This window comes from Oryctolagus cuniculus, chromosome 19 (genome assembly GCF_051225735.1).
Source record: "Oryctolagus cuniculus isolate XC-2025 breed Fujian yellow rabbit chromosome 19, ASM5122573v1, whole genome shotgun sequence".
Lineage (NCBI taxonomy): Eukaryota > Metazoa > Chordata > Mammalia > Lagomorpha > Leporidae > Oryctolagus > Oryctolagus cuniculus.
The window spans coordinates 71,380,217-71,405,359 of NC_142885.1; the positions used below are offsets into that span (position 1 = coordinate 71,380,217).

General features: G+C 74.0%; 4 protein-coding genes across 4 annotated transcripts; 3 read left to right on the top strand and 1 right to left on the bottom strand.

Moving 5' to 3' along the window:
- Positions 1-1,558: 1,558 nt before the first annotated feature.
- On the top strand, positions 1,559-5,792 carry GNG13 (G protein subunit gamma 13). Its single transcript, XM_051841462.3, has 3 exons — positions 1,559-3,880; positions 4,998-5,129; positions 5,657-5,792. Exons 2-3 carry the CDS (start codon positions 5,032-5,034, stop codon positions 5,760-5,762), a joined length of 204 nt encoding a protein of 67 aa, XP_051697422.1. The 5' UTR covers positions 1,559-3,880; positions 4,998-5,031; the 3' UTR covers positions 5,763-5,792.
- CHTF18 (chromosome transmission fidelity factor 18) lies at positions 5,755-12,296 on the bottom strand. Its single transcript, XM_051841459.3, has 22 exons — positions 12,039-12,296; positions 11,813-11,959; positions 11,588-11,735; positions 11,350-11,494; positions 10,971-11,063; positions 10,839-10,891; positions 10,584-10,719; positions 10,046-10,255; positions 9,658-9,755; positions 9,418-9,541; positions 9,203-9,342; positions 9,028-9,121; positions 8,750-8,848; positions 8,535-8,662; positions 8,064-8,211; positions 7,539-7,763; positions 7,313-7,462; positions 7,092-7,222; positions 6,697-6,841; positions 6,520-6,621; positions 6,058-6,112; positions 5,755-5,982 (listed from the first exon to the last, which is right to left on the bottom strand). The coding sequence occupies exons 1-22, from the start codon at positions 12,127-12,129 to the stop codon at positions 5,846-5,848; spliced, it is 2,799 nt and encodes a 932-aa protein (XP_051697419.2). The 5' UTR covers positions 12,130-12,296; the 3' UTR covers positions 5,755-5,845.
- A 70-nt stretch (positions 12,297-12,366) lies between these two features.
- Positions 12,367-14,968, top strand: RPUSD1 (RNA pseudouridine synthase domain containing 1). The gene is made up of 6 exons (XM_051841465.3): positions 12,367-12,569; positions 12,912-13,098; positions 13,170-13,293; positions 13,459-13,561; positions 13,646-13,747; positions 13,851-14,968. Exons 2-6 carry the CDS (start codon positions 12,917-12,919, stop codon positions 14,276-14,278), a joined length of 939 nt encoding a protein of 312 aa, XP_051697425.2. The 5' UTR covers positions 12,367-12,569; positions 12,912-12,916; the 3' UTR covers positions 14,279-14,968.
- Positions 14,969-17,021: 2,053 nt separating this feature from the next.
- Positions 17,022-25,095, top strand: LOC127489711 (mesothelin-like protein). The gene is made up of 15 exons (XM_089321532.1): positions 17,022-18,204; positions 18,744-18,864; positions 19,305-19,425; positions 20,401-20,486; positions 20,932-21,058; positions 21,131-21,321; positions 21,517-21,607; positions 21,718-21,859; positions 21,963-22,150; positions 22,595-22,750; positions 22,829-22,956; positions 23,237-23,367; positions 23,441-23,535; positions 23,607-23,865; positions 24,795-25,095. The coding sequence occupies exons 1-15, from the start codon at positions 18,156-18,158 to the stop codon at positions 25,034-25,036; spliced, it is 2,127 nt and encodes a 708-aa protein (XP_089177658.1). The 5' UTR covers positions 17,022-18,155; the 3' UTR covers positions 25,037-25,095.
- Positions 25,096-25,143: the final 48 nt, after the last annotated feature.

A 25,143-nucleotide genomic window follows, 5' to 3' on the forward strand; every position in this document is an offset into this window, starting at 1 on the left:
GCGGATGGAAGGCCTCTCTCTGTCTCTCTTTCAAATGAACAGAAAAATAATTCTTTAAAAACAGAGCCAAAACCAGACCCGCCCGGGCAGCCCTGGTGAGCCCGCCTGCCCACACGGCAGAGCCTGCCTCCCCTCTGCACGTCCCCCGCCTCTTGCCCAGGGGCTCTGAGCTCCGGGGCAGTGACCAGGCCGCTGCAGGTCTGCGGTCCATGGGCGTCACTGGCCTTGCTGTGCCCTCGGCGGCTGCTGGAGACGGGTGGGTGCAGGCAGCCCGTGCCAGCAGGAGGGGCCAGGCTGGGGCACCCAGGTGAGCAGAGCCGAGCAGGGGTGAGGCTTGGCAGTGGCCAGGCACTCCTGGACCCTGGCAGGGGCGCCCCCTGAATGACAGCATGACTGGTCCTGGGAGGGGGGCTTCAGGGCCACCACGGGGGTCTCTCCCCAGGGGCCCATGCCCAGTCACGGGCCACCTGGCTGGAGACGTGGCCAGCGCTGCCTCCTCTGCCCCCAGGTTCCCAGGGCCCAGCTGCACCCAGGACGGCCGCCGAGCTGGGCAGGGACCCTGCTCCCAGGACACCCGACACAGCTCTGTCCTCAGCACAGCGGGCACTGCCCACATCCCGTCCAGCTCCCCACTGATGGCCTGGGAAGGCAGTGGAGACGCCCCAGTGCCTGGGCCCCTGCACCCGAGTGGGGGGCTCAGGGCAGCAGCCGCACTAGCACCCGGGAATTCCTGCCCCAGGCGGGAGACCGCGCAGAGCTCCGGGCCCCGGGCCATGCCCTGGCCCAGCCCTGGCCGCTGCAGGCTTTGGGGACGGGAGATTCTCTCAAATGGACCGAATATTGTGGTAAGTCCCACGCAGGGCGTTGCTTCTCGGTGAGAAGGTCCGAACGCAGACGCGGGTCCGGCCACGCAGGCGAGCGCTCGCCACTCCCGGCCCACGGGCGAGAGGGACCAGGCCCCTTCGCGGCCCGCGGCGCCGCCTGCTGGCGAGGGCGCGCGCTGCAGCCGGGCGCGGGATTCGGCTCGCGGCCAGGTCTCTCCCCCGCACGGGAGCCAGGTACCCGGGGTGGACCCGGGGGCCTAGGGCGGCCGCTTCCGCCCGACGTCCTTGCTCTCCATGGCGAGAGGGGCCAAGCGGCAGCCCCGGTGCTCCGGGCCTCTCGCCCCGCGGCCCCCGAGCTGCTCCGGGGGTCGCCTGGTTTCCAGAAGTCTCTCGGGAAAGGAGGGTCCACGACACGTGTCCACCTGCAGACTCACGCACGGGGAAGACGCCCAGGAGAGCGCTTCAGGCGGCAGCCGCACGCCCCTACGCCTGGAGCCCTGGATGCCGGCCGCGACCCCAAAGAGCCCATCTCACGGCTGCACGCCCGGCGAGGCAGCCCGGAAACCCTGCTGGTGGACCCTGCCCGCCCGACCCAAGCCCACGCCTCGCACACACCTGGGCCAGAGCGGAGGGCAGTCCACCGCGCCCAGCCCCGCCCGACCACGCCCACACACCACGCCCCTGACCCCGCCTCCACACCGCCGGCCCCGCCCCCTCCAGGCTTGGTTTCCGGGCAGAGTTGTGGAAGGGGCGAGAACGCGCGCAAGGCTTGGAACAGGGCCAAACCGGGGTTCCGGACGTCCACCAGGCTACCTGGCCTCGCACCGCGTTCGCACTCTACGTACTTCACGCGTGAGGCCCGCGAGCCCCAGACCGCAGCGCCGGGGCTCGAAGTGCCCACGTGAGTCTCGTGACCAGTGCCCGACCCAACTATGGCCCCCCGGACCCCGCCGCCCGCCCCCAAGATGGCGCCTCGGCGCGCTGACGTCACGAGGCGGGTCCTCGGGCCGCCCCGCCCTCCGCCAGCCTCCCGGAAGCGACGCCCAAGGTGGACTGACGCGGAGGGGCGTGGGTGCGTCCCCGAGCCTGGTCAATCCTGGGGACCGCGCCTCGGGCCCCGCTAACTGCAGGCCACGGTGGCTCCCGAGCGCGGGCCCCGCACCCACGCGGGAGACCTGGTGGAGCTCCGGGCTGCAGCCCGGCCCGGCCGTCGCAGGCACCTGGCGGAGACCCGCGCGCGGCCTCCCCGCGCTCCGCGAGCCCGAGTGACCGAAAATCCTTCCCGGCCGGCTCGTCCCCGTTCACCGGCGAAACGCAGCCCCTGTGTTTGCTCTGCGGGCTCGCTCAGTGCCACCACGTGGGAACGGGGACCCGCGAGCACCGCCCGCCAGGGGCCAGGGCGGCTCCCTCCACCGCGGTCAGCCCGGCGTAGGCAGCAGGGACTTCCCGTCCACACCCCCAGGGGCCCTGGAGAGGCCATGGTCCTGGCTCGGTTTCGGACAGAGCCCAGGCCTGTGTGCTTCCCAAAGGCCGGGCTGGGGGCGTTGGACCCCAGGCCAGGGCAGCCGTTTCTAGGCCAGAGGCCCCGTTAGCGACCTGACTACTCGCAGCCTCAGCGGTCAGCCAGAGCGGGTTCTCTGCTGCGCCAGGCACGGACAGTACACCCCCAGGCCTCCCTCTGGGCCTGGGCGTGTTGGGGGTCCAGCCCAGCCTGGCTGGGAAGGTGAGGAGAGGCCCCCCACTGTGGACACGTGGTCTCAGCCCTTGGCACAGGAGCACGCTGTGGCCGTGACTATGAGCCATGCCACCGGGGCAGAGGGACCAGGCGCCACCCTGGAGCTGGTGCGGCCACTGCACGGACACCCCCAGCTGGGGGTTCCCACCAGCCCGGGGCCGGGTTCACCCACGGCTGCATCACAGCCTAAACGTCCAGTGGTCCCAGGGCCAACCTCCCCACACCATGTCCTGGCCACCTGGGGAGGGGGCAGCGCGCTGGACAGTCTGCGCACTGCCCAGGTGTCCCATGGACCCACCCAGGAAACAGATGCTGCTGCCACCCCCGGACCAGAGGCACCTGCACGTCCCGCCCCTCGGCTGCTCTCTGCCCAGGGCAGTGTCCACCCCCACCCCACCGGAGGGGCTGCCATCTGCCTGAGGTCGCTTTAAGCTCCCCACCTCCTAAATCCATAACAAAAATAATCCCTGCGCTCCCTGATGTGCCCCAGTTCCAGAGCACGTCCTGATCCATCAAGCCCCGGGAGGCAAGGTGACCCCGTTCCACAGCCTCGCTGCAGGGGACGGGGGCTCGAGGGCCACCCCTGCAGGGTTCTGGGCCGAGCCCCAGGTGGGCTGCACCCGGGAGCTTGGCGCTGCCCCCTGAGGCCCCTGTTGCTGCCTGGGGCCCCCAGCCAGGATACAGCCTGGCATACACATCCCCGAGGGCCCCGTGGGCAGGAGCGTGGGAGAGGGGGCCTGTCCACAGACCAGCCTGGGCCCTCAGCTCTGGGTGGGCGCTGACACGTGGAGCCCCAGAGCCCCCCAGGCTTCCGGCCACAGCTCGCTCACACCAACGGGGCAGACCCAGCAGCTTGCGCACCTCCCGGCACAGCTGCCCAGCTGCCCAGCCCCAGCCCAGCCCCGGATCGGAGCAGGAGGCCGGGACAGGGAGCCACACACCCAGCAAGGCCTCCTGGCCCAAGATGCCCGTCACTGGACATCACAGACCTCCCACATGCTGTCAGCTGCAGAGGCCACACAGACAGATCCTGACCCCGTCCCTGCTCTCCGAGGTGGCCGAGGAGGCACTCGACGCCACCCAGGAAGCCCCTCACCCGGCTGAGACCGGGCCCCACTGGGGATCCCTGGGCCGCATGTCCCATCAGAGGTTGGCAGTGTGCCCGGCCGAGCCGCGGGGCGGTGCCAGGGCCCCAGGTGGCGGAGTGGGCGGGGCACCTGCCAGGGCTCTGCCTGCCTGGCCAGCCAGTCGGTGCACACACTCAGCCGCCGCTGCCCCCTCGCCGCACCGGCTCATCGTCTGCTCTCACTGTCACTCCAAGGTAAGGTGCTGAGAAGGAAGTGGGGACTGGGGGACCCCCCCATTTACCCAGCCCAGTCCACAGGACGGAGGGGAGCTGCCCTGTGTGCAGGAGCTGATGGGGCCCCGTGCCCGCCGCACCGTGTGCGTCCACAGGGCGCCTGGAGGGCTCCGCCGTGTGCGTCCGCAGGGCGGCCTGGAGGGCTCCGCCGTGTGCGTTGGCAGAGGGGCCTGGAGGGCTCCGGCAGTAGCGGCTGCTCGCAGGCAGGGCTGGGGCTGCAGACGAGGCCTCCCACCCTCGCGGCTGTCCAGACTAGACGGCTGTCCAGAGTGCCGAAATGCGAGTCTGCACGTCCCCCGTGTGCTGCCCATCACCCCCCGGGAACCTGCCCCTCTCCCCAAGCCGCTCACCCCGCTGACCCCTCGGGCGGCTCCCACGTGACCAGATCCTGGGCCCTCCCCCGAGAACCTTGCAGGAGAGGGGCCCCTTCCCAGCCCGGGATGCCCCCCCAATGCGGTGCCAGCGCCTGCAGCCCCTGCCCACCTCCCCAGAGTACAGAACACCGGTCCCCCACCTCCCGGGGGGACTGCAGCACGGGTCCCCCTGGGCCCGGCAGCCCCACCCTGCCACTTGACCCCGTTGTGCTCAGGTGTCCCGGGAGACACCGGCACCGGGGCCACCCCAGCCCAGGTCCTGGACTGCCCAGTGCCCCGGTCCTCAGCGGCACAGCCCAGCCACCCCACCCCATGCAAATTGGAGCCAAATCCTCCTGGCCCCGGGATCCACCAGCCCAGGGTGGGGGCGGGGCTCTGCCCAGATGCAAATCAGAGACCGTCAGCTGGCCCCCACCTCAACCGGGGTGGGAAGTGGACCCCGACTGGGGAGGGCTCAGGGAGCTCCCAGCGGCCTCAGCCCCCCCGCCCCCCCCCCATCCGGAGGCAGGAGAATGGAAAGTTGTGTGCTGATTAGCCCCGCGGGCAGGGGCGCCCCGGGGGACTCCAGGCGTCTGCCTGCGGCTCCGCTCGGCTGTGGGCAGGGGCGGCCTGGCCCCCAGGCTCCGCTGTCCTTTTGTGCTGGGCACGCACAGGCGGGAGGGGCACCTCCAGCAGCCCTGGCTGTTGCCTCCCCGCGCCCCCAGCTCCAGGCTGGCCGCCGCGGAAGCCCCCGACGCCATGGAGGAGTGGGACGTGCCCCAGATGCAGAAGGAGGTGGAGAGCCTCAGGCACCAGCTGGCCTTCAAGCGGGAGGCGTCCTCCAAGACCATACCCGAGTGAGTGCCGCGCTGCCCGTCCACGCGAGCGCGGGCCCCGCTGCCCGTCCACCCGAGTGCGGGCCCCGCTGCCCCGTCCACCCGAGTGCGGGCCCCGCTGCCCCGTCCACGCGAGCGCGGGCCCCGCTGCCCGTCCACCCGAGTGCGGGCCCCGCTGCCCCGTCCACCCGAGTGCGGGCCCACGCTGCCCCGTCCACCCGAGTGCGGGCCCCGCTGCCCGTCCACCCCGAGTGAGGGCACACGCTGCCCCGTCCACCCCGAGTGAGGGCACACGCTGCCCCGTCCACCCGAGTGCGGGCCCATGCTGCCCCGTCCACCCCGAGTGAGGGCACACGCTGCCCCGTCCACCCCGAGTGAGGGCCCACGCTGCCCCGTCCACCCGAGTGCGGGCCCACGCTGGCCTGCGCCCCGTCCATCCAAGGGCCCACGCTGGCCTGCGCCCCGTGCACGGGACCAGGACCCCACCCCTGGGACGGGCAGGCGCCCCAGCGTGGAGCCCCCGCTCACCCGGCCCCCGCCCCCCGCAGGCTCCTCAAGTGGATCGAGGACGGGGTCCCCAAGGACCCGTTCCTGAACCCCGACCTGATGAAGAGCAACCCCTGGGTGGAGAAGGGCAAGTGCGCCATCCTGTGAGCCGCGGCTTTTATAAAGGCGGCGGAAGCACCGCTCTGGTCCGTTCTCTGGGGGCACGCGGGGCGGGGCGGGGCGGGGCGGGGCTACAGCAGGTCCCGGATGTGCAGGCTGCGCCGCACGGCGTTGGAGACGCCCTCGTTGAAGCGGAACCAGACCTGGCTCCTGCCCACCGCGGTGCCCATGCGCCACTCGGCCGCGTCCTTGTCGGGGGCCTCGTTCTCTGTGGGAGCCACGGGGACACGCGGTCATTGCGGGCCTGGCCGCACTCCCCGCGCCCACCACGGCCCCCACACACCTGCACCTGCTGCCGCGCTCCTGACCACCACGCGTCCGAAGAAATCCCTCTCGGGCTGAAGAGGGAGGGGCCGTGAGGCTGCTGGACAGAGCCCGCCCCCCGCCCCGCCCTGCACACGGCAGGCCCTCTCCTGGGGAGCCCAGGCCCCCCGCTCCGCACCCGCTCCTCGGGGATCGCCCTCCTCGTGGGCAGCCCAGGCCCGGCCCCTACCCCGCCCCCGCTCCGGCGATGGTCCTCCTAGTGGGGAGCCCAGGCCCGGCCCCTGCCCCGCCCCGCCCCCGCTCCTCGGGGATCGCCCTCCTCGTGGGCAGCCCAGACCCAGCCCCTGCCCCGCCCCCACCCCCGCACCTGCTCTGGCGATGGCCCTCCTCGTGGGCAGCCCAGGCCCGGCCCCTGCCCCGCCCCCGCTCCTCGGGGATCGCCCTCCTCGTGGGCAGCCCAGGCCCCGCCCCCGCCCCGCACCTGCTCCTCGGGGATCGCCCTCCTAGTGGGCTGTAGCCGCTGCTCGCGGGGGGCGGGGCGCGGCAGCCCTCTCCCTCCACTCCCTGGAGGACCCCCGTCCACCTGCAGGAAGAGGGCTAGGTGAGGGCTGTTGGGCAGGACTTCCTGCCCCGCCCGCGCCGCGCCCGGGGGGCTCACCTGGGGGCTGTCCGCAGCCCGGGCCACGGCCTCGGCCCTGCGCATCTTCTCCACCTCGATCTCGCGGGCGATGAGCTGCTTGGCCTGGTAGGTGAGGGGCTTGCGGGCCGGCAGCTCGGGGAAGCGGCACACCTCCTCCACGTTCCTGCCCGGGGCACCGCTCAGCGCGCCGGCACCGCCCACGCGCCCTCCCGCGACAGCTGCAGGGCTGCGGCCTTGGCGGCGGGGCACGGGGACATCGATGGGGCCCCACCCCCACCGCCCACCACCCACCGCCAGCCCCGGGCGCGGGGCTGCGTCCTCTGGGGGCCGCTCCTGGGGACAGAGGCTGGTGACGCCGGCCCCGGAGTGCAGCAGTGACCACGCCCCCCAGCCCCCCAGGTGCAGGCACTCACGGCTCCAGCCTGTAGACGTACTGCCCGTCGGGCGTGCGCTCCTGGCGGTAGGTGAGGCTGTAGGCGAGCATGGTGCCCACCAGGCTGGACAGCTGCTGCTTCTCGCGGGCGCTGTACAGCTGTGTGCTCACCTGGGCGGGCAGGCGGGCAGCCAGGGGCGGGCTGAGCAGGCCCCGCAGCAGACCCCAGGGGAGCCCCGCCCTCTCCCGCGTGGCACTCACGGGGCGCAGCTTAGGGGTGAGGATGTCCAGGAGCAGGCAGAGGGCGTCCAGGACCAGGGCCTGGGGCGCGGCCCGGCTGCGGGTGGCTGGGGCGATGCCGGACACCAGCGTCTGGATCAGGTTCCTCATCTGGGTCGTCCGGCTCTGGGCCTAGGGCAGAGGGTGAGCCAGCCCGGCCCCAGCGCCTCGCGGGCCGGCAGGGGTGGGGCGGGGCGGGGCGGCGCACCTCCTGCTGGCTGCTGGGGAAGACGATGTGCGGCACGTGGCTGGCGGCCAGCAGCACGTGGAAGGCCACGGGCAGGAAGGGGGGGTAGCGCAGCAGCTGGAAGTTCTGGCTGTGGTGGGCGGCCCGGCCCAGCAGGTCGTCGAAGGCCAGCCAGTCCAGGGCGGCGCACACCGTGCCCAGGCTGGAGTCGCGCAGGCGCAGGCGCAGGAAGTTCTCGAACAGCCCCTGCAGGCCGCGGGCGGCAGTCAGGCCCTGCCCCCCCCCAGCCCGACGGTCCGGGGGACAGCCACAGACAGCGGCCCAGGGCCCGCCCGGAGCCCCGCCCACCAGCCGCCTCCCGCGAGGCGGATCCCGGATCCCGCTTCTGATCCAAAGCCGCTCAGCCGCGAAGCTGCTTAAGCCGGGCTTTCAGGGGGGGGGGGGGCTTTGCCACGGCTCGGCCAGAGTGCACGTGCCCGCGCCGGCCCCGCAGCCCCTGGAGCGGCCCCGCGCCACCCGCACCCCCCGGCGGCAGCCGGGCAGTACCTGCACCACCTTCTCGTGCTCGCCCGCGGAGGTGGCGACGTGCAGGACGCGGTGGAACCGCTGTGAGGCCATGGGCAGGGCGCCCGCGTCCCCCTCGCCCAGCAGGAGCCCGAGGGCCGGCAGCGTGGGGTCCTGACCCACATGGCGCCTGCGGGGCAGAGGGGCCCGGAGTGCTATCTGCACACCCCCACGCTCGGGGCTGCCCGCCCAGACCTCTGGAAAGCCCCCAAGCCGGGGCCCTGGGCTGGGGGCTGTCGTAGGGGCACCGCAGGGGCCCAGGAGCCCGCAGGGCAGACCCCTGTGTCCCAGCGTGGGGGCGTGGGGGGCAGGCCCATCCCCGCCCGCTAGGGGCCCCCAGGGCTCCCAGAGCCTGAGCCCGGGCCACAAGGCCACACAGCCGAGACAAAGCTGGAGGCCGGGTCGGCTCCGAGGCGGCTCTGGGTCTCCCGGGCTCCCGGCCCCGCCGCCTACCTCTGGGCGCGGGGCAGCTGAAAGACCTCCCGCCACACCGAGAACAGCCCTCTGCGCTGGTCCTTGAGGCCGATGTGGGTGGTCTGCACGGCCCGCACGCTCAGCTCTCGGCCCCGCCCGTGCAGGAACTGGACACGGGGTGGGGGGTGGGGGGTGGGGGGGTGAGAGGCTGCCGCGCCCTGCCGCCCGCTCAGCCCGCTCGCGGCCCCGCCCACCTGCAGCGTGTTGATGCAGGCCCGGATGTCGTTGTCCGTCTTCTCACAGAGAGCAGCCAGCGCGCCCACGTCCGCACGCATGCCCTGCCGCACACAGATCTGAGGGGAGGGGGCTGGTGAGGCGCAGCCCCCGGCCCCACTCACACCCATGGCCACTGGCAGGCAGCTCCGGCCGGGAAGCGCCCACCCCGAAGCCCAGCCCGGTCAGCCGCCACAGCCGGCCCACCGCTGGGGACGGAGGGGGACGGGGGGGGGGGGGGACGGCGGCCCCGTCTGACCTCCTGCAGCCGCTGCACCAGCCGGGCGGGCAGAGTCGGGGGGACGTGCAGCAGGAGCGCCTGCTGCTTCAGCTGCCGCAGGGCCGGCGCAAACCTGCAGGAGGGCGTGGTGGGCAGCGCACAGGCAAGGCCGGAGGCCGGGCCCCGCCCCGTGACGGGACAGCCCCCCACTCACGGGTCATTGCAGATGCAGATGACGGGCCGGAGCAACAGGCCGCCCTCGCCTCGGCGCTGCCGGCCCCCCGGCCCCGGCCCCGGCCCCGGCTCCTGCGGGCCCTTGCGGTTCAGCACGCTCAGCAGGACGCTGACGGCCGCCTTCGGGAGGGAGAGGCCCAGGTCAGCGGGGCCCGGGCCGCCCAGCCCGCCACCCCGGACGCCCAGGAGCCCCACCGTGGGCGCCCCGTCGATCTCGTCGATGACCAGGCAGTTGGGCCGCCCGCCGGCCCCCAGCACCGACTCCATCTGCGTGGCGGCCTCGATGCGGGTGCGGAAGGCCTCGGGGCTGCGATCGTCACTGAAAAAGGGGCCGGGGCGGGGTCTCAGGCGCCGGGAGCCCGAGCCTAAGCCCCGCCCCCGGCCCCGCGGGACCTGCTAGGACAGGCGGGAGAGCCGGGCTGGCCCCTGGCTCACCTGGCGTTCATCTCCACCACGCAGTAGCCGGCGTGCCGAGCGATCACGTGCGCCAGTGTGGTCTTGCCCAGTCCCGGGGGCCCACACAGCAAGGCCACCTGCAGCCGAGGCAGGCGAGGCGGCCGGTGACCACACAGCCTCCGCCAAGCCCGGCCAGCACCGGGCCTGGCCCCAGCCTGGCTGCTCCCTGGACCCCGCCAGACCAGAAACGCTGCCCAGGCACCCGAGAGGGACACAGCTGGCACCCGCAAGCCCTCCCCAGAAGCCACCTGCCCGCTGGGGCCGCGGGGCGGGGCGCAGCTTCCCCCAGCTCACCGGAACCGACTCCGGTTCCGACCGCGCTGGCGGCACGGCGCGGGGCGACCCTCGTGCCGGGCTGCGGGCGCACCTTCTGCCGGGGCCTCTGGCTCGCGTCCAGCTCCGCCTCGAGCATGGCCTCCAGCACCTGCTCGTGGCTCTTCCACTTGCCGGGCGCCGGGGCCTCCCTGCCGGCCCTGACCGGCTCCACGCTGGGCCGGGGCTTCCGCAGGGGCCTGTCGTGGCCGAACACGACCGCGTCCCAGAGCTTCAGCCACTTGAGGAGGCAGCGGTTGGTGAACTGTGGAGGGCAAGGACAGGCCTGCGGGACCACCGGGCGGCCCAGCAGCCAGGACCCTGCTCCCGGCCTGGCACACAGGACAGGTCGCCGTGGCTCAGGACGGCCGAGGGCCACCTCCACACACCTGCCAGCGAGCGGCGAGATGGGACTCCAACCAGGACCCGGCCCTCCCCAGGGACATCCGAGGAGGGCCAGCTGCTCTGTGGGCTAGGAGACCCCCCCCCCGCAGCGGCCCCCACTGGCCCCTGCAGCCCAGCGGGAGCCCGGGGCCGCCCCCGCCCCGCCCGGCTCTCACCCCCGCCCCGCCCCCGCCCCGCCCCGCTCTCACGTCATCGCTGAGCAGCTCCCGGTAGCACTGCGGCGTGAACTCGTCCACCCACAAGCAGTGCTGGGCGTCCTGGCCGGCGGCCGGCTGCTCCTCAGGGGCTCCGGCAGGCTGCGCCGCCCCCTCCTCGGGCCGCAGGCTGCAGGGCAGGGCGTCCTGAGCCGCAGGCCTCGGCCCCCGCGGGCACGCAGGCGGAGGCTCGCTCTAGGAAGCAGGAGGGTCCTGGGGGAGCCCCCGGGGAGCCCCCCCCCCCGTCACCTGTGCAGGGCATCCGGGAGCTGCTGGGCCTCCTGCAGCACGCGCTGTCGCCTCTGCACACACAGACCGGCGAGCGGTCAGCACGGCCCGGCGCCCAGCACCACACCCCCCCCCCCGGCCCCGCGCCCCCACCTCGCTGTCCACTTGCTCCTTCAGGGAGGTGAGGGGCACACCCAGCAGGTCCAGCCGGCCTCCGCCTCGCCACCGCACGTCCAGGAGAGGGCTCTGCGGGGGCAGCAGGGTGGTCCCGAGTTCCCCTCGCGGCCGCGGGACTGCCCACACCAGCGCTGCGGGGCCAGGCGGCACCCCCTGCCCCGCCCCCGCCCACCAGGGGAGCTAGAGGGGAGACGGCCTGGTGAGGCAGGGACCCCGCGGGCAGGGCCCACGGGAGCCGAGGTGGAGATCGGGAAGAGAAGGCGGCCGGCCCACCGGCCGCAGGTGAAGCCCGGCACCCTCTCCGGGCGGCCCTGACCTCCCGGCCTGCAGGGCAGCCCCCCCAGCGCCCACGCACCTGCAGCCCCGTGCCCGCGGGGTCCTCGCGCAGCACCAGGAAGGCCCGGTCGCCGCCCGTGGAGGTCACGTGGACGTAGTCCTCCAGCACGGGGGGCCGCCGCAGCACGCGCCGGCGAGAGGCCGAGGCCGCGGCGCCGCAGGGCCTGGAAGGGGCCGGAGTGGGCCTCAGGGGCTGCCGGCTCCCGCGCGCGGCCCCCGGGGCAGGTGGGTGGGGATCCCGCGCCCCCGGCACGCACCCGTCGCCCCGCGGCTCGGCGGGGACCTCGGGGCTCGGCGGCGGGGTGATGCCCGCCGGCGGGGAGTCGGCGGGCGGCGGCTCCTCCACGTCCTCCCCGAAGCTCAGCCTCTTGGCCGCCTGCAGCCGCGGCCGCCGGACCTCGGGAGCTGCGGAGACGGGCAGAAGGGAGGCCCCCGCCGCGCCCCGCGCCCCGCCCCGCCCCGCGCCCCCGGCCCGGACGTACTGGGGGGCGGCTCGCTGCCGGCGTCGGCCTCCAGCGGCCGCTTCCTAGCCCTGGCCGGGCGGGCCTGGACCGCCTCTCCTCCGGCCACGGCCTCCTCGAAGGTCAGCGGGGCCCGGGGCGTCGGGGGGCGCGGGCGCGCGGAGGTCCCTGCGGGCGGGAGCGTCACAGCGCCGCCCCGCGCCGCCCCGGGCCGCCCGCCGCCCGCCGCAGGACCTCGCGCGCCCACCTTCCAGCTCGGCCAGCACCTCGAGCTCGGCCGCGAACTGGCTGTGGAAGTCGTCCTCGACCCCGTACAGCTCCTGCTCGTAGTCCTCCATGGCGGCCGCGCGCTCCGAACCTCCCGCCCGCCGCCGCCGCCGCCGCCGGCCCTCACGCAGCGGCGCTCGCCATTGGCCAGCGGCTGGGGGCGGGACCGCGGCCGGGGCGGGGCGGGGCCCAGCCACACAGCGCGGGAGTCGGAGCAGCGGGCGGCCGCCATTGGCTCTCATTGCCGCCGGTCTGCGACGGGGCGGGACGTGGACGGGGGAGGAGACGGGGCTGGGAGCGCAGGCCGCGCTGGAGTCGGAGCGGCGAGTCGGCGGCCGCTCGCCATTGGCCGGCACAACCGTCACTCCCCGGCGGGGCGGGCTGGCTGCGCGTGCGCCGGCGGGGCTCCGGTGCTGCTCCGTGGCGCGGGTGGCCGCTGCTGGTGGCTGCGTCTAGGGACGCGGGGGCTGCGGAGCGACATCGGGGCCCGGACGGCGCCGTCCGGCTGCAGGTCGGTGCTGGGGTGGGCGGGCGCGGGAGGGCTCGGAACCGGGGTCCGCCGGGACCCGGCCTGTGCCAATCCTCGCGCGCGGGCGGGCAGGCGGGGAGAAAGGAGCCTGCGTGTCGTGGGGCGGGGGGCGGCGAGTGGGAGCCCGCGCCCCAGGCGGGCCGGGCGGGCCCAGGGCCGTGGGATCGGCGCCGTCCCGCGCATCGCCCGTGCGGGCAGGTCGGGAGGGCCGCCGCGAGCCTTCGGCGGGATCCACGGCCCGGAGCGGTCCGAGATGCAGCGTGGGCGGCCTCGGAGCGGAGCCCTGGGTGTAGACGGCGCCCCCGCCCGCCCGCCCGCCCGCAGGCGCCATGGAGCCGGGCAGCGTGGAGAACCTGTCCGTGGTGTACCAGAGCCGCGACTTCCTGGTGGTGAACAAGCACTGGGACCTGCGCATCGACAGCAAGACCTGGCGGGAGACGCTGACCCTGCAGAAGCAGCTGCGGCACCGCTTCCCCGAGCTGGCCGACCCCGACACCTGCTACGGGTTCAGGTGCGCAGGTCTGGGCGCGGGGGAGGGGCTCGCGCCGGGACCCTGCCACCCCCGACCGTGTCCCCCCGCAGGCTCTGCCACCAGCTGGACTTCTCCACCAGCGGGGCGCTGTGCGTGGCCCTGAACAAGGCGGCCGCCGGCAGCGCCTACAAGTGCTTCAAGGAGCGGCGCGTCACCAAAGCTTACCTGGCTCTGGTGAGGCCCGGCCGGTCCCCGAGGGGGGGTGCTCGGGACCACAAGCCCAGCTCGGCAGCCCCGGGCCCTCCCTCTGCTCCACGGGACGGTCCTGGCGTCCAGCACGTGGGGCCCCGGGGGCAGGGGGCTGGCTGGAAGAGCTGGCCGACTCCCTCTGCCGGGCAGGTGCGGGGCCACGTCCAGGAGGGCCGGGTGACCATCAGCCACGCCATCGGCAGGAACAGCACGGAGGGCCGGGCCCACACCATGTGCATCGAGGGCACACAGGGTACACGCCGGGGCTGGGGTCCTGGGGCGGGCGCCCCGGGGACTCGCACGGTGATGGGAGCCTCACGCCTGCTCCCCGCCCCAGGGTGCGAGAACCCCAAGCCGAGCCTCACGGAGCTGGTGGTGCTGGAGCACGGCTCGTACGGGGGCGACCCCGTCTCCAAAGTGCTGCTGAAGCCGCTGACGGGTGCGTGCGGGAAGGGCCGCCGGCTGGCGGGGTCTGGCGGGGACGTGAGCCGGGTGCTCTCGCAGCAGCCGCTGCCGCAGCCTGACGCCGCCCCTGCCCACAGGCCGGACGCACCAGCTGCGGGTGCACTGCAGCGCCCTGGGCCACCCCATCGTGGGTGACCTGACCTACGGGCTGGCCTCGGGCCAGGAGGACCAGCCCTTCCGCATGATGCTGCACGCCTTCTACCTGCGCATCCCCACGGGGGCCGAGCGCGTGGAGGCCTGCACGCCCGACCCCTTCCTGCCCACCCTCGACGCCTGCTGGAGCCCCCACACCCTGCTGCAGCCCCTCGACCAGCTCGCCCGGGCCCTGCAGGCTGCCCCCGACCCTGAGCCCACAGACAGGGCCCCCCGAGCCTGCAGCCCCTCGGAACCCCTGCCCGGGCCGGGCCGGCCCCCACCGCCCCGCACCAAGCCCCCAGAGACTGAGGCACAGCGGGCCTCCTGCCTGCAGTGGCTGTCGGAGTGGTCGCTGGAGCCAGGCCACTGAGCCGTGGGCCGGGGCTGCCGTGCCGCAGAGCCCAAGGCCTGGCCCTCCGGGGACGTTGCTCCTGGGCGGCAGCCAGGCCTCGGCAGGGCCGGGGGGTCCGCAGGGGGTGAGGACGATGCACCCTGGCTTGGGGCCGATGCCGGTCCCCTTCCCACCGTCCCGGGGGCCTCTAGCCAAGAGGCTGGGCCAGGGTCTGGCCAGTGTGCCCCAGGGTGGGCTCCCAGGTGGCTGTGGCCCCCATGGAGGGGCTGAGAAGTGCCCTGGCCACATCCCTGGCTGTGGCCCGAGGCCTGCAAGATTCCAGCAGCTCTGCCCACACTGCTCAGGTCGTCTGACCCCCAGCCTGGCCAGCACCCCCGCATGGCCCTGTCCCCTGCCCGGCTGGGGTCTGGGCGCGTCTGGCCCACCTCGTGCCTTCGCTTCTGCTGGCCACCTCTGCCCAAGCCTCGTCTAGTGGACGAGGAGCTTGGCGCCGGGCAGGGACGGGGCAGTGGCCGGGGAGCCCTGGCCGCACGCGCATGGTCCTCCAGCCTGACTGCCGAGTCTCCTGGGCGCTGCTGGCCGTAGCGCCCACCGTGTTGCACCTGCCTGGCCCCCACACAGCCACGGGGCCAGTCTCAGCCTCAGAGCCACACCCCTCTTCCCCACGGCCCAGCCGTGCAGAACTGGAATAAACGCTCTGTGACCAGCCCTGAGGCGACATGGCTGCGTCTGGTGGGTTCGGGCACAGGTCTGGACACACAGACCCTTCCGGTTCCCCTCCTCCTCCTGGGCACGAGCAGCGCACAGCCTAGTTTGGGGGCCGTGGGGCACCCAGCTGGTCCTGAGCAGGGTTCCTCCGAGAGCTACCCCACCGTGTCACCCCACCAGCCTGAGGTCACGGCCTGGGCCTGGCCGGGGCCCTGCCCACTGTGGGACGCAAGCCCCAGAATGACTGACTGCAGGTGGGAGCAGGGGCCACTGCCCCCGAGGCCTGAGCCTGCAGAGGCAGTGGCTAGAGCCGGTGGGGAGGTCGTGCGGCCCCGGCCCCGGCCCCTGGGTCAGCACTGGCCACAGGCAGCTTTCTGACCTGCCTGCCTTTGGAGGACACTGGCTCCTTCCAGGCTGACGCCCAGTGCACGTTCCCTCTTCGCTGAGCCCCGTCCACGCCCCATCCTGTGTCAGCCACTCCCTGTGGGCCTCACTCCCCACCGTGTCTGGCAGGCCTGGCCCTCAATGGGCACCCAGCAGCCGTGCAGGACCAGGGGATGTCCCTAGAGGGCCCCATGCCCCTCCAACCTCCGCCTCTGCTGGACGTGCCCCCACACGCCTGCCATGGCCCCCGAGGGGACGTGCCCAGCTGCCTGCCACACCTGCCGGGGCTGAGCCACCCCACCTCCCTCTGTGTGCCGGGCCTCTCCTGGCCCCTGAGGGGACGTGCCCAGCTGCCTGCCACACCTGCCGGGGCTGAGCCACCCCACCTCCCTCTGTGTGCCGGGCCTCTCCTGTCTCCTGTCCCCTGAGGGGACGTGCCCAGCTGCCTGCCACACCTGCCGCGGCTGAGCCACCCCACCTCCCTCTGTGTGCCGGGCCTCTCCTGTCTCCTGTCCCCTGAGGGGACGTGCCCAGCTGCCTGCCACACCTGCCAGGGCTGAGCCACCCCCACCTCCCTCCATGTGCAGGGCCACTCTTGTCTCCTGTCCCCCAAGGGGACGTGCCCAGCTGCCTGCCACACCTGCCGTGGCTGAGCCACCCCACCTCCCTCTGTGTGCCGGGCCTCTCCTGGCCCCAGGAAGCTCGGCCATGCGCTGGGGAGGGGAGGGAATGAGAAGCCGTTCCTGCAGCTGGGATGGAGAAGGCCTTTCTTTGAGTTGCCTTCAGAGTCCACCGTGAGGTCAGTGGATTCCCCCGTAGTGGGTGGGGTCCCAGGGGTCCCAGCTAGAGCAGGGACGCAGCCGCAGGCACTGCAAGTGAAGCCCACGCCCTCCCAGCAGGCTCTGGCCGCCCGGGCAGCACCAGGTCCACCGGGAAGCTGGAGCCCGCGCAGCAGGGAGCCACGGCCAGCCGAGGGGCAGCAGCTGGACACAGCGGCCTGGCCCAGGGTTGGGATGAGCCCACAGAGTAAGGCACAGGCCAGCAGGAGGATGCAGACAAGAGGCCGGCGGCGAGCTGGAGGAAGGGTGGGGTGTCCCCCCTCCCGGAACCTGAGGAATCCCTGGACCACTGCCCACCCTCCGCTCCCTCCAGGCTAAGGGGAGGGCTCTGGGGGCTCCGGGCAGGGGTCTGCAGCCCCTAGCCTCGGTGTCCTTGCCTGCAGGGTGAGGGACGCAGCTGTGCCAAGGGCCATGGCACCCCCAGGAGGTGGGGACGCGGCGCTTCCTTCCTGTCACTGTCCACGGTGGGCGGGCCAGCATCCGGCCTCTGGTGGACAAGACCCCCCGTCCACAGGCCCTCCAAAACGGGGGCTGCCAGGTTCAGGGGTTGGAGCCCTGTCCCGAGCAGCTGTCCGGCCAGGGCCCGAGGGCCCTTCGTGAGCCAAGCAGGCCGCCACCTCGTGCATCCATGGTGCTGTGCCCCAGCTGTTGGCCCCGCAGGCCCACGTCAGCATTTTGGCCAGGCTGTGGGGCTGGACACTGGGCACCCCCAGCCCTGAGCTCTGAATGTGGTTCTGTGGTGCTGGCCCTGCCCAGGGTGGGGCCACACTGGGGCGCCCGGCCGGGGAGGGGGGCGGGGGGGCAGGGAAGTCCCTCCCCTAGTCTCACTTCCTGCGCTCACGCCCAGAGGCCTCCATGGTGGAGCAACAGCCACGGGCTGGGGCAGGCTGTCCACACGCCCCCTCTGCCATAGCGCACACGCGCCTGACACGCCTGCCTGGCCGCATCCCAGCACCCACAGAATGGCCACAGAAGGCCAGCCGCCACCCTGGGTCCATGTGTGTCTGACGTCTTGGCAAGGGGACACACAGGAGTGCGTGTGCTCCCTCGGGGACTGGGATGCATGCCCGGGTCACAGACAGTGGCACACGCATGACCCTCAGGGTGCAGCTGCCCGGGGCTGGCCCCAGCACTGCGCAGCCGCCAGCTCCCTGGGGCTGGGGAGCAGGTGCCTGCCGTGCCTGGGGTCTCCTGGGGCTGACGTGGGAGCGTCACCTGGGCACGGCCCGGGCCCCTCCTCTCTGTGGCTGCCTGGCAGGTGTCACTGAAGCGGCGGGCCCGGCGGGGCGGGCAGTCGCTGCCTGCTGGGCCAGGCGTGGGGATGAGCGGGGACCCCAGGGCCCCTGCCTGCACCTGTCTGCATGGGCTGACCTCACCCCTGTCTGCGCCTGTCTGCATGGGCTGACCTCACACCTGCCTGCGCCTTGCTGGGGAGCAGCCTTCCCTCCCGCTCGGGTGAGTGCGGCAGGTGCGGGGGGGCGGAGGCCACCAGCCCCAGCACAGGGCAGCCCCTCTGAGCGTCCGCTCCGCCCCTGCCCTGGGGCCGCTGACCTCCCTGCCTCCCCCTGGCCCTGGAGTGGGGGGGGGGGGGCGGAAGACGAGGCCCCAGGCGTGAAGCTTGGGTCTGCATGGAGGCCCGGCTGCCCAGGGCCGTCACCTGGGGCCAGGTCTTAGGAACACAGCTGGAGGCTATGGCCCAGGTGGGGGCAGAGGAGTGCCCCCCAGCCCCCCAGGCATGGGGTGAAGCTGCGGTTGTGCTAAGGAGCCCCAGGGAGCACAGGAGACTCCACAGCCCAGGTGCCCTGAGCACAGACCTGTGACCGCCTGGAGCCGGGCTGCCCCCCACGCCCCGTGCCTCTGGCAGGGACACAGCTGCAGCCCGAGCTCAGGGCCAGCGCCCTGCCAGCCCCGAGCCCCCTCATTCCCGGCCTCTTCCCCAGCCGGTCCTGGACCTGCCGTCCCAGATGTCTCAGCCAGGCCCAGCGCACCGCACGCCCATGGGCACCAGAGCTGGTGAGCTGACACCTGCGCATGTGGGGCGAGCCACCCACAGACGGGGTGCTCACGCCCCAGGGCTGCCCCAGGGAGTGTAGGGACAAAGCAAGGCTGGGGCCACTCGAGTTGTCCCTGGCAGCCCACCTGGCCCGCCCAGTGCCTCGTCCCCCCGGGGGCCACCACTCCAGTCTGCCTGGGGCTCCCTGGGCTGACCCGTACAGAGGCTCAGTGCCTGAGTGGCTCGGGAGGTGGGGGGGGCCTTGTGCAGGCCGGGGGGGGACACAGAGCGGGGGCAGGGGGCTCTGGAGGGGGGGAAGGTGTCTGTGCTGCCATGGACCCACCAGCACCCAGCACCACCGCCACGGTGTGGAGGCCGTCAGACGCGCACCCACCCAGCCCCCTCGGGCGCCCCGAGGCCAGGCCTCCCCCACATCCCCCTACCTGGAGGAGGCACCAGGGGAGGGGTCCCACCTGCCCCACAGACTCCCGAAGCCCCCTGCGCTCTGCCCTTCCTGTGTCCGCCACAGCCAAGGCCCTCACCGCCCGCTCTGTTGCAGGTGCCCTGGCGTGCCTGGGCCTGGCCCTCCTCCTGTGCCTGGCTGCCCACTGCTCTCCGCCCTGGGCTAAGAGTGTCCCCCAGGGGGAGCCGGACGCTGGCGGGGACAGCCTGGGGGCGGGGTGAGTGCCGGGCCCTCCCACAGCTCCCACACAAGTTCCAGGGAGAGGCCACCTCCGGGTCCGCACCAGGTCCCTGGGGCCTGACCATCTCAGACAGACCCCCGCCCTGGGCGGCTCTGCTGTGCTCGCGGGGGAGAGATGGCCTGACCCCTGGGCAGCCTGCAGTGGGTCCCAGCCAGCAGGGACGAGGCCTGGGGAGGAAGCACAGCCCCGCGTCTGGACAGGGACCACCAGGGCCTGGCCCCAGCAGCGGGCTCTCAGAGGGCACGGAGGACCGAGTGACCGATGACTGGGGCGGGAACCTTTCCCACGTCGGGGTCAGGCCTGCTCTGCCTGCTTCCCAGGCCCTCCACGCTGGGAGACGGCGGGGTCCAGCTCCTGTCCCGCACCTCCCTCTGGGCTGGCCCTCAGCCCCTCACGGGCTCTCCTGTGCTGTCCAGGGCCAACGCGTCCGTCCTGCAGGGCTTCTGCGGCCAGCCCGCCTGCCAGCTGCCCCGGGACCAGCTCTCGGCCCTCATCAGGAGCCTGGCCTCACAGCAGGTGCCCCTCAAGGCCTGGCAGGTAGGCTCCGCGGCGGAGGGCGGGCAGCGGTTCCCACCTGCTGTGACAGGTAGCCCAGCCCCTGGGGGCCACCACCCTGCCCCAGCACCGCCCACGTGTCTGTCTCTGAGCCAGCTGCTGTCACTGCTGTGCAACGGGAGGGCGAGGCCCTGCCCGCCCCCGCCCCAGCCGCCCCGCCTGCAGCACAGCGCAGGTGCCCCCTCAGTGGGTCCCCTGAGCTCCGGGACGCATGGGGGGGTCTGTGCAGGGGCTGGCCGGGCTGTCCCCTCCCTGCCTGCAGCACGGCGCAGGTGCCCCCTCAGTGGGTCCCCTGACCTCCGGGACGCATGGGGGGGTCTGTGCAGGGGCTGGCCGGGCTGTCCCCTCCCTGCCTGCAGCACGGCGCAGGTGCCCCCTCAGTGGGTCCCCTGAGCTCCGGGACGCATGGGGGGGTCTGTGCAGGGGCTGGCTGGGCTGATTCGGAGGGGGAGGGTGCCACTCTCCGCCTTTTTGTTCACCGTGGAGCGTGGCTAACACCCGCCCGGGCCGGGGAGTTGGGGTCCGCCTCCCCTCTCAGTGTGGGGACCCTGTCCTCGGGAGGGTGGAGGAGGGTGCTGGGGTGGGCCTCTCACTGCACCTGTGCCTCACCCCACGTCCTTTCAATGACCCCGGGGCAGCCAAGCGGCCCTGGGAGGGCCCGCCCAGCAGAGCCCCGGGGAGTGTCTGGCACAGCAGGGACCGGGCGCAGGGAGGACAGCGGCTGCTGCCCCTGCCGGCCTCCAGTCCCCCTCTGGACCCCCCACCGGGGGAGCTGCGTCCTGCGTCCTGGCCACAGTGGGGGCTGGAGCCACCTTGGGGTTTGCTCTGATGCAGACCTCAAGCGGGTCCAGGCGATGCGGGGTGGAGGCGGGGCCGAGGGCTGAGGGGCTCAGCCCGGGGCTCTGCCAGGCAGAGTCCAGACTGGACAGGGAGTGACCCGCAGCCCGTCCTGCCCAGCTCAGCTGCTTGGCCAACCTCGCGGCCCGGCACCGCCTGCAGGATGACTTCCTGCTGCACCCGCCCGACCTCCTGCTCTTCTACAAGTGAGCGCCCCACCCCCGCACCACGGGAGCTCGCCCCCCCCCCGACAGGGCGGGCGGAGTGGCCGGCCCCCCCCGTGCCACGGGAGCTCGCCCCCCCCACCCCCGACAGGGCGGGCGGATACAAGTGAGCGCCCCCCCCGACAGGGCGGGCAGATACAAGTGAGCGCCCCCCCCCGCACCACGGGAGCTCGCCCCCCCCCCCGACAGGGCGGGCGGAGTGGCCGGCCCCCCCCCCCGCACCACGGGAGCTCGCCGCCCCCCCCCGACAGGGCGGGCAGAGTGGCCGGCCCCCACCTGCGCCACGGGAGCTCGCCCCCGCCCCGACAGGGCTGGCGGAGTGGCTGGCCCCCGGTGGGCAGTGTGGGCGGCCCCCGGTGGGCAGAGTGGGCGGGCCCTGGACAGGCGGTGTGGGTGGCCCTGGGCTGACACTGCCGCCCGCCTGCAGCCTGAGCCAGGTGAGGGTCACCGACTGCCGGGCCTTCACCGGCCACGCCGCCCAGGGGCACACGGAGCTGCTGGCCAACCTGCCCGACCAGAGGGCCGCCCTGCAGCACATGGCCTTGGCCTGCCTGGTAGGTGCTCGGCAGGACTGGACGGACAGCAGGCCCTGGCCTCCCGCCGGCACTGACCCGTTGTCCCCGCAGGGGGGGCCGCCCCCGCGGCTCAGCGCCGCGGACCTGGAGCTCCTCGGAGCCCTCGTGTGCGACATGGACGCAGCCAGCATCCTGGCCGCAGACCCCCGCGTGCTGCAGAACCTGCGACGCTGCCCCCAGCTGACCACGGCCCAGGGGGCCGCCCTCAACGGCCTGCTGGCCAGCGGGAGGACCTACCTTGGGTGGGTGGGGTCGCTGGTGGCCACAGCCCCCCGCCCTCAGCCTCACTCTGCCCCTGCAGCAGTGGGGCACGGGGATGGGGGTGGTGGCTGGGCACCCCAGCACGGGTGCCAGTGGCCGGTGCTGCTCCCGCGACCCCTCGGGGGGGCCTGCGATGCTGCCCTGGACCCCGACACAGCCCCGATTCCTCGTCCCAGGCCCCCTGAAACCTGGAACCTAGAGGGGCTGCGGGCACTGGGACCCCTGGCCTTGCACATCAGCCCCTGCCTGTGGGCGCAGGTGCCAAAGGTAGGCGGGGCCGGGCTGGGGCATGGCGGCTGGCCCCCCCAGCCTGCCCAGGCCCAGGGGCTCGGGGAGGGGAGGGGCGGTGGTGCGGCGCCACCACACCCGCCCGCCAGGCCGTGGGCCTGGGCTTCTTCCGCAGCGTGGTGGCCGCGAGCCGGGCGGGGCGGCTCAGCCAGCGAGAGGCCGGGCGCTTCGCCACCAGCTTCCTGCAGTCCAGGGCCACCTCCGGGCTCGCGAGGCCCAGGCGCGGCACAGGTCAGTGAGGCGTCATGGCCTCAGGGGCGCCGGGCAGGGTCTGGGTCGGGAGTGGCAGCGGGGTCAGCGCTGCCTGGCCTCACTGCAGCGCCCGCCCACACAGGCCGGCCCTGCGTGCCCGGCAACCTCACGGCCGCGGCGCTGAGGGACGACCTCCTGCTGGTGCGCTACAACTGCGCCCAGCTCCAGTCCTGCCTGGACGGCCAGGTGCTCAGGGCCGGCCTGGACGCCCTGCTGCAGCAGCCCCTGCCCGCCGAGTGCCAGCACGTCGTCAAGGCCAAGCTCGCCCAGGTGCGGGGGGGGGGCTGCGCGGTGGGGGCTGGGGGGGCGGGGGCAGGGGGGTGCAGCCGCTAAGGCCCCGCCCCCGCAGGTCTACCCCAGGGCTGCGCGGTGGGGGCTGGGGGGGCATGGAGGTCGGGGTGCAGCCGCTGAGACCCCGCCCCCGCAGGTCTACCCCAGGGCTGCGCGGTGGGGGCTGGGGGGGCGGGGGCAGGGGGGTGCAGCCGCTAAGGCCCTGCCCCTGCAAATCTACCCCAGGGCTGTGCGGGGGGGGGGGGAGGCCGGGGTGTGGCCCCTCAGATCTACCCCGGGACTCAGCAGTGGGGGCTGGGGGGGCATGGAGGCCTGGGTGCAGCCGCTAAGGCCCCGCCCCCACAGGTCTACCCCAGGACTGCGCGGTGGGCGCTGGGGGGGCGGGGCGTGGAGGCGGGGTTGCAGCCGCTGCCCCCCCCGCAGATCTACCCCGGGGGCGTGCCCGAGGACCAGCTGCCCCGCATCACCTCGCTGGTCTACCTCTACTCCCTCGCCGAGATCAGCCAGTGGAACATCACGTCCAGAGACACCGTCCAGACCCTGCTGGCCCCTGACGTGGCCCTGGAGAACCAGACAGAGGTGAGGGCGCAGGGGCCAGGCCCTCGGCGGCTGGGGTCTGCCCGCCCCCAGGCCCTGCTGAGCCGGCCCCGCCCCCAGGCCGTCCTGCAGAAGTTCCTGGACCACAATGGCACGGTCACGGGCGCCCTGCTTGTGGCCATCGGGGGCTGCCGCCTGTGCAGGATGAGTGCCCGGCAGATCCAGGCCATCGGGCCCGCAGAGTTCCGGTGAGCCCACCCCCGCGGCCGCTGTCCGGCCACGAGACCGCGTGGGACGGCGGGCTCGGGAGGGGTCCGGCCCAGGCTCTGGGCCCCGATCAGGGCGGTGCACCCCCCCGGGCCTCCGGAGGCCGGGGTCCTGGCCGGGCCCCCCACAGAGCCCCCACAGGACAGCACCACCCCAGCCTGGAAACCCGTCTCCCCCCCACCCCGTTCTCATGAGGACGCCACGAGGCCCACCACGGAGGGGAGGAGACAGGCGCGCCCACCTGTTCACCCTGACCCCAAGGCTGGCCGGGGCGCTGGACGTCTCCTGCTGCGCGCAGAACCAGAAAAACGCGCTCTTTGCCAAGGCGCGCGAGGCCTTCGGCAGCACCAGGACGGCCGCGGCCTACTACCACTTCATCCGCCCCTACCTGGGTGAGAGCCGCCCCTGCGCCCCGCAGCGCGCCCCGGCCCCCTGACCCCTGACCCCTGACCGCCGCCCCCGCAGGCGGCGCCCCCGTGGAGGAGCTGCAGCGCCTGGCGCAGGCCAACGTCTCCATGGACATCGACACCTTCGCCAGCCTGAACCCCAGCGTGCTGCAGGTGGGCGCGCGGCCGGCGGGGGGCGGCCGAGCCGGGTCCGGCCCGCGGGCGCTGACCCCCGGTCTCCCCAGAGCCTCAGCGTCAGCAGCGTCGCCACCCTGCTGGGCCAGAACCTGGGCGACCTGCAGAAGGCCCGCAGCCACCCGGCCATCCGCAGCTGGCTGCGCGGCCTCAACACGTCGGCGCTGAGCCAGCTGGGCCTCCACGCCGACCCCACCGGCCCCGCGGCCCCCGCGGCCCCGACGCAGGGGCGCCCCCACACCAGCGCCCTGGCGCCACGGCCGGCGCACTTCTCGGGCCGGCCGGACAGCGCCGCAGCGCCTGCCTCGGGTACGTGCCTGGCCGCGCCCGCGGACCCTCATCCTCGCACCTCTAGGGGCCGCGCCCGCCTCCGCAGCCTGAAGCCCCCAGACCAGGGGCAGCGCTGGCGGGAGCCCCCAAGGCGCTCCCCACCAGCCCAGAGGGAGGCGCTGTGGGACCCGGGCTTCCTGCGTGGGCGGGGCTCGCCGGGTGCCGGCTTCCGGGGCGGGGCCGAAGGTGTGGGAGGGACTTCGAGGGGCGGGGCCTGCTTCTGGGGCGGGGCCGAAGGTGTGGGAGGAACTTCGAGGGGCGGGGCCGAAGGTGTGGGAGGGACTTCGAGGGGCGGGGCCTGCTTCTGGGGCGGGGCCGAAGGTGTGAGAGGAACTTCGAGGGGCGGGGCCTGCTTCTGGGGCGGGGCCGAAGGTGTGGGAGGAACTTCGAGGGGCGGGGCCGAAGGTGTGGGAGGGACTTTGAGGGGCGGGGCCTGCTTCTGGGGTGGGACCGAAGGTGTGGGAGGAACTTCGAGGGGAGGGGCCGAAGGTGTGGGAGGGACTTCGAGGGGCGGTGCCTGCTTCTGGGGCGGGGCCGAAGGTGTGGGAGGGACTTCGAGGGGCGGTGCCTGCTTCTGGGGCGGGGCCGAAGGTGTGGGAGGAACTTCGAGGGGCGGGGCCTGCTTCTGGTGCTGGTGGGTCTTCCAGGGGGCGGGCCTATTTCCAGGGTGGGCTATGGTGTGGGCGGGGCTTTCTGGGGCAAGACTGTGAGGGAGCGGCTTTTCACGGGGCGGGGCCTGCTGCAGGGGTGGGGCTGAGTGTGGGCGGGGCTTCCAGAGGGCGGGGCTGGGTGGGAGGAGCTCCTGGGGTGGGGCCTGCTTTTGGTGTTGGTGGGTCTTCCAGGAGGCGGGGCTTCCGGGATGGGAGGGGTTCCTGGGGCCGGCTGACGGCAGCGCGTGTCCCCCGCAGGCAGCCCGCCCGCCCGGCCATGCCCGCTGCTCGCCGCTGCGCTGCCCTGCGGCCTCCTGTGGCTGCTGCTCTCGGCCCCTCCCAGCGAGGGGGCTGGCTCGCGGGGCCGGGCGCCCAGGCCTCACACGCAAGGACGGCGGGGCCTCTGGCTGCGCTGGGTGCCCCGCACCCCCATCTCCCGGGGGCCCCGGGGGCCTGAGCCCATGCAGCCAGGAGGCGGGGGAGGGCGTGCGGTGGGCTAGGGGCGGGGGGCGCCTTGTGGCTGGCTTCTCCGTGCAGCTGAATAAAACCAAGGCTGTCATCCCGTCTCCTCTCTGCGCCGAGCGCCCCCGCCCCCACCCCCACCCGT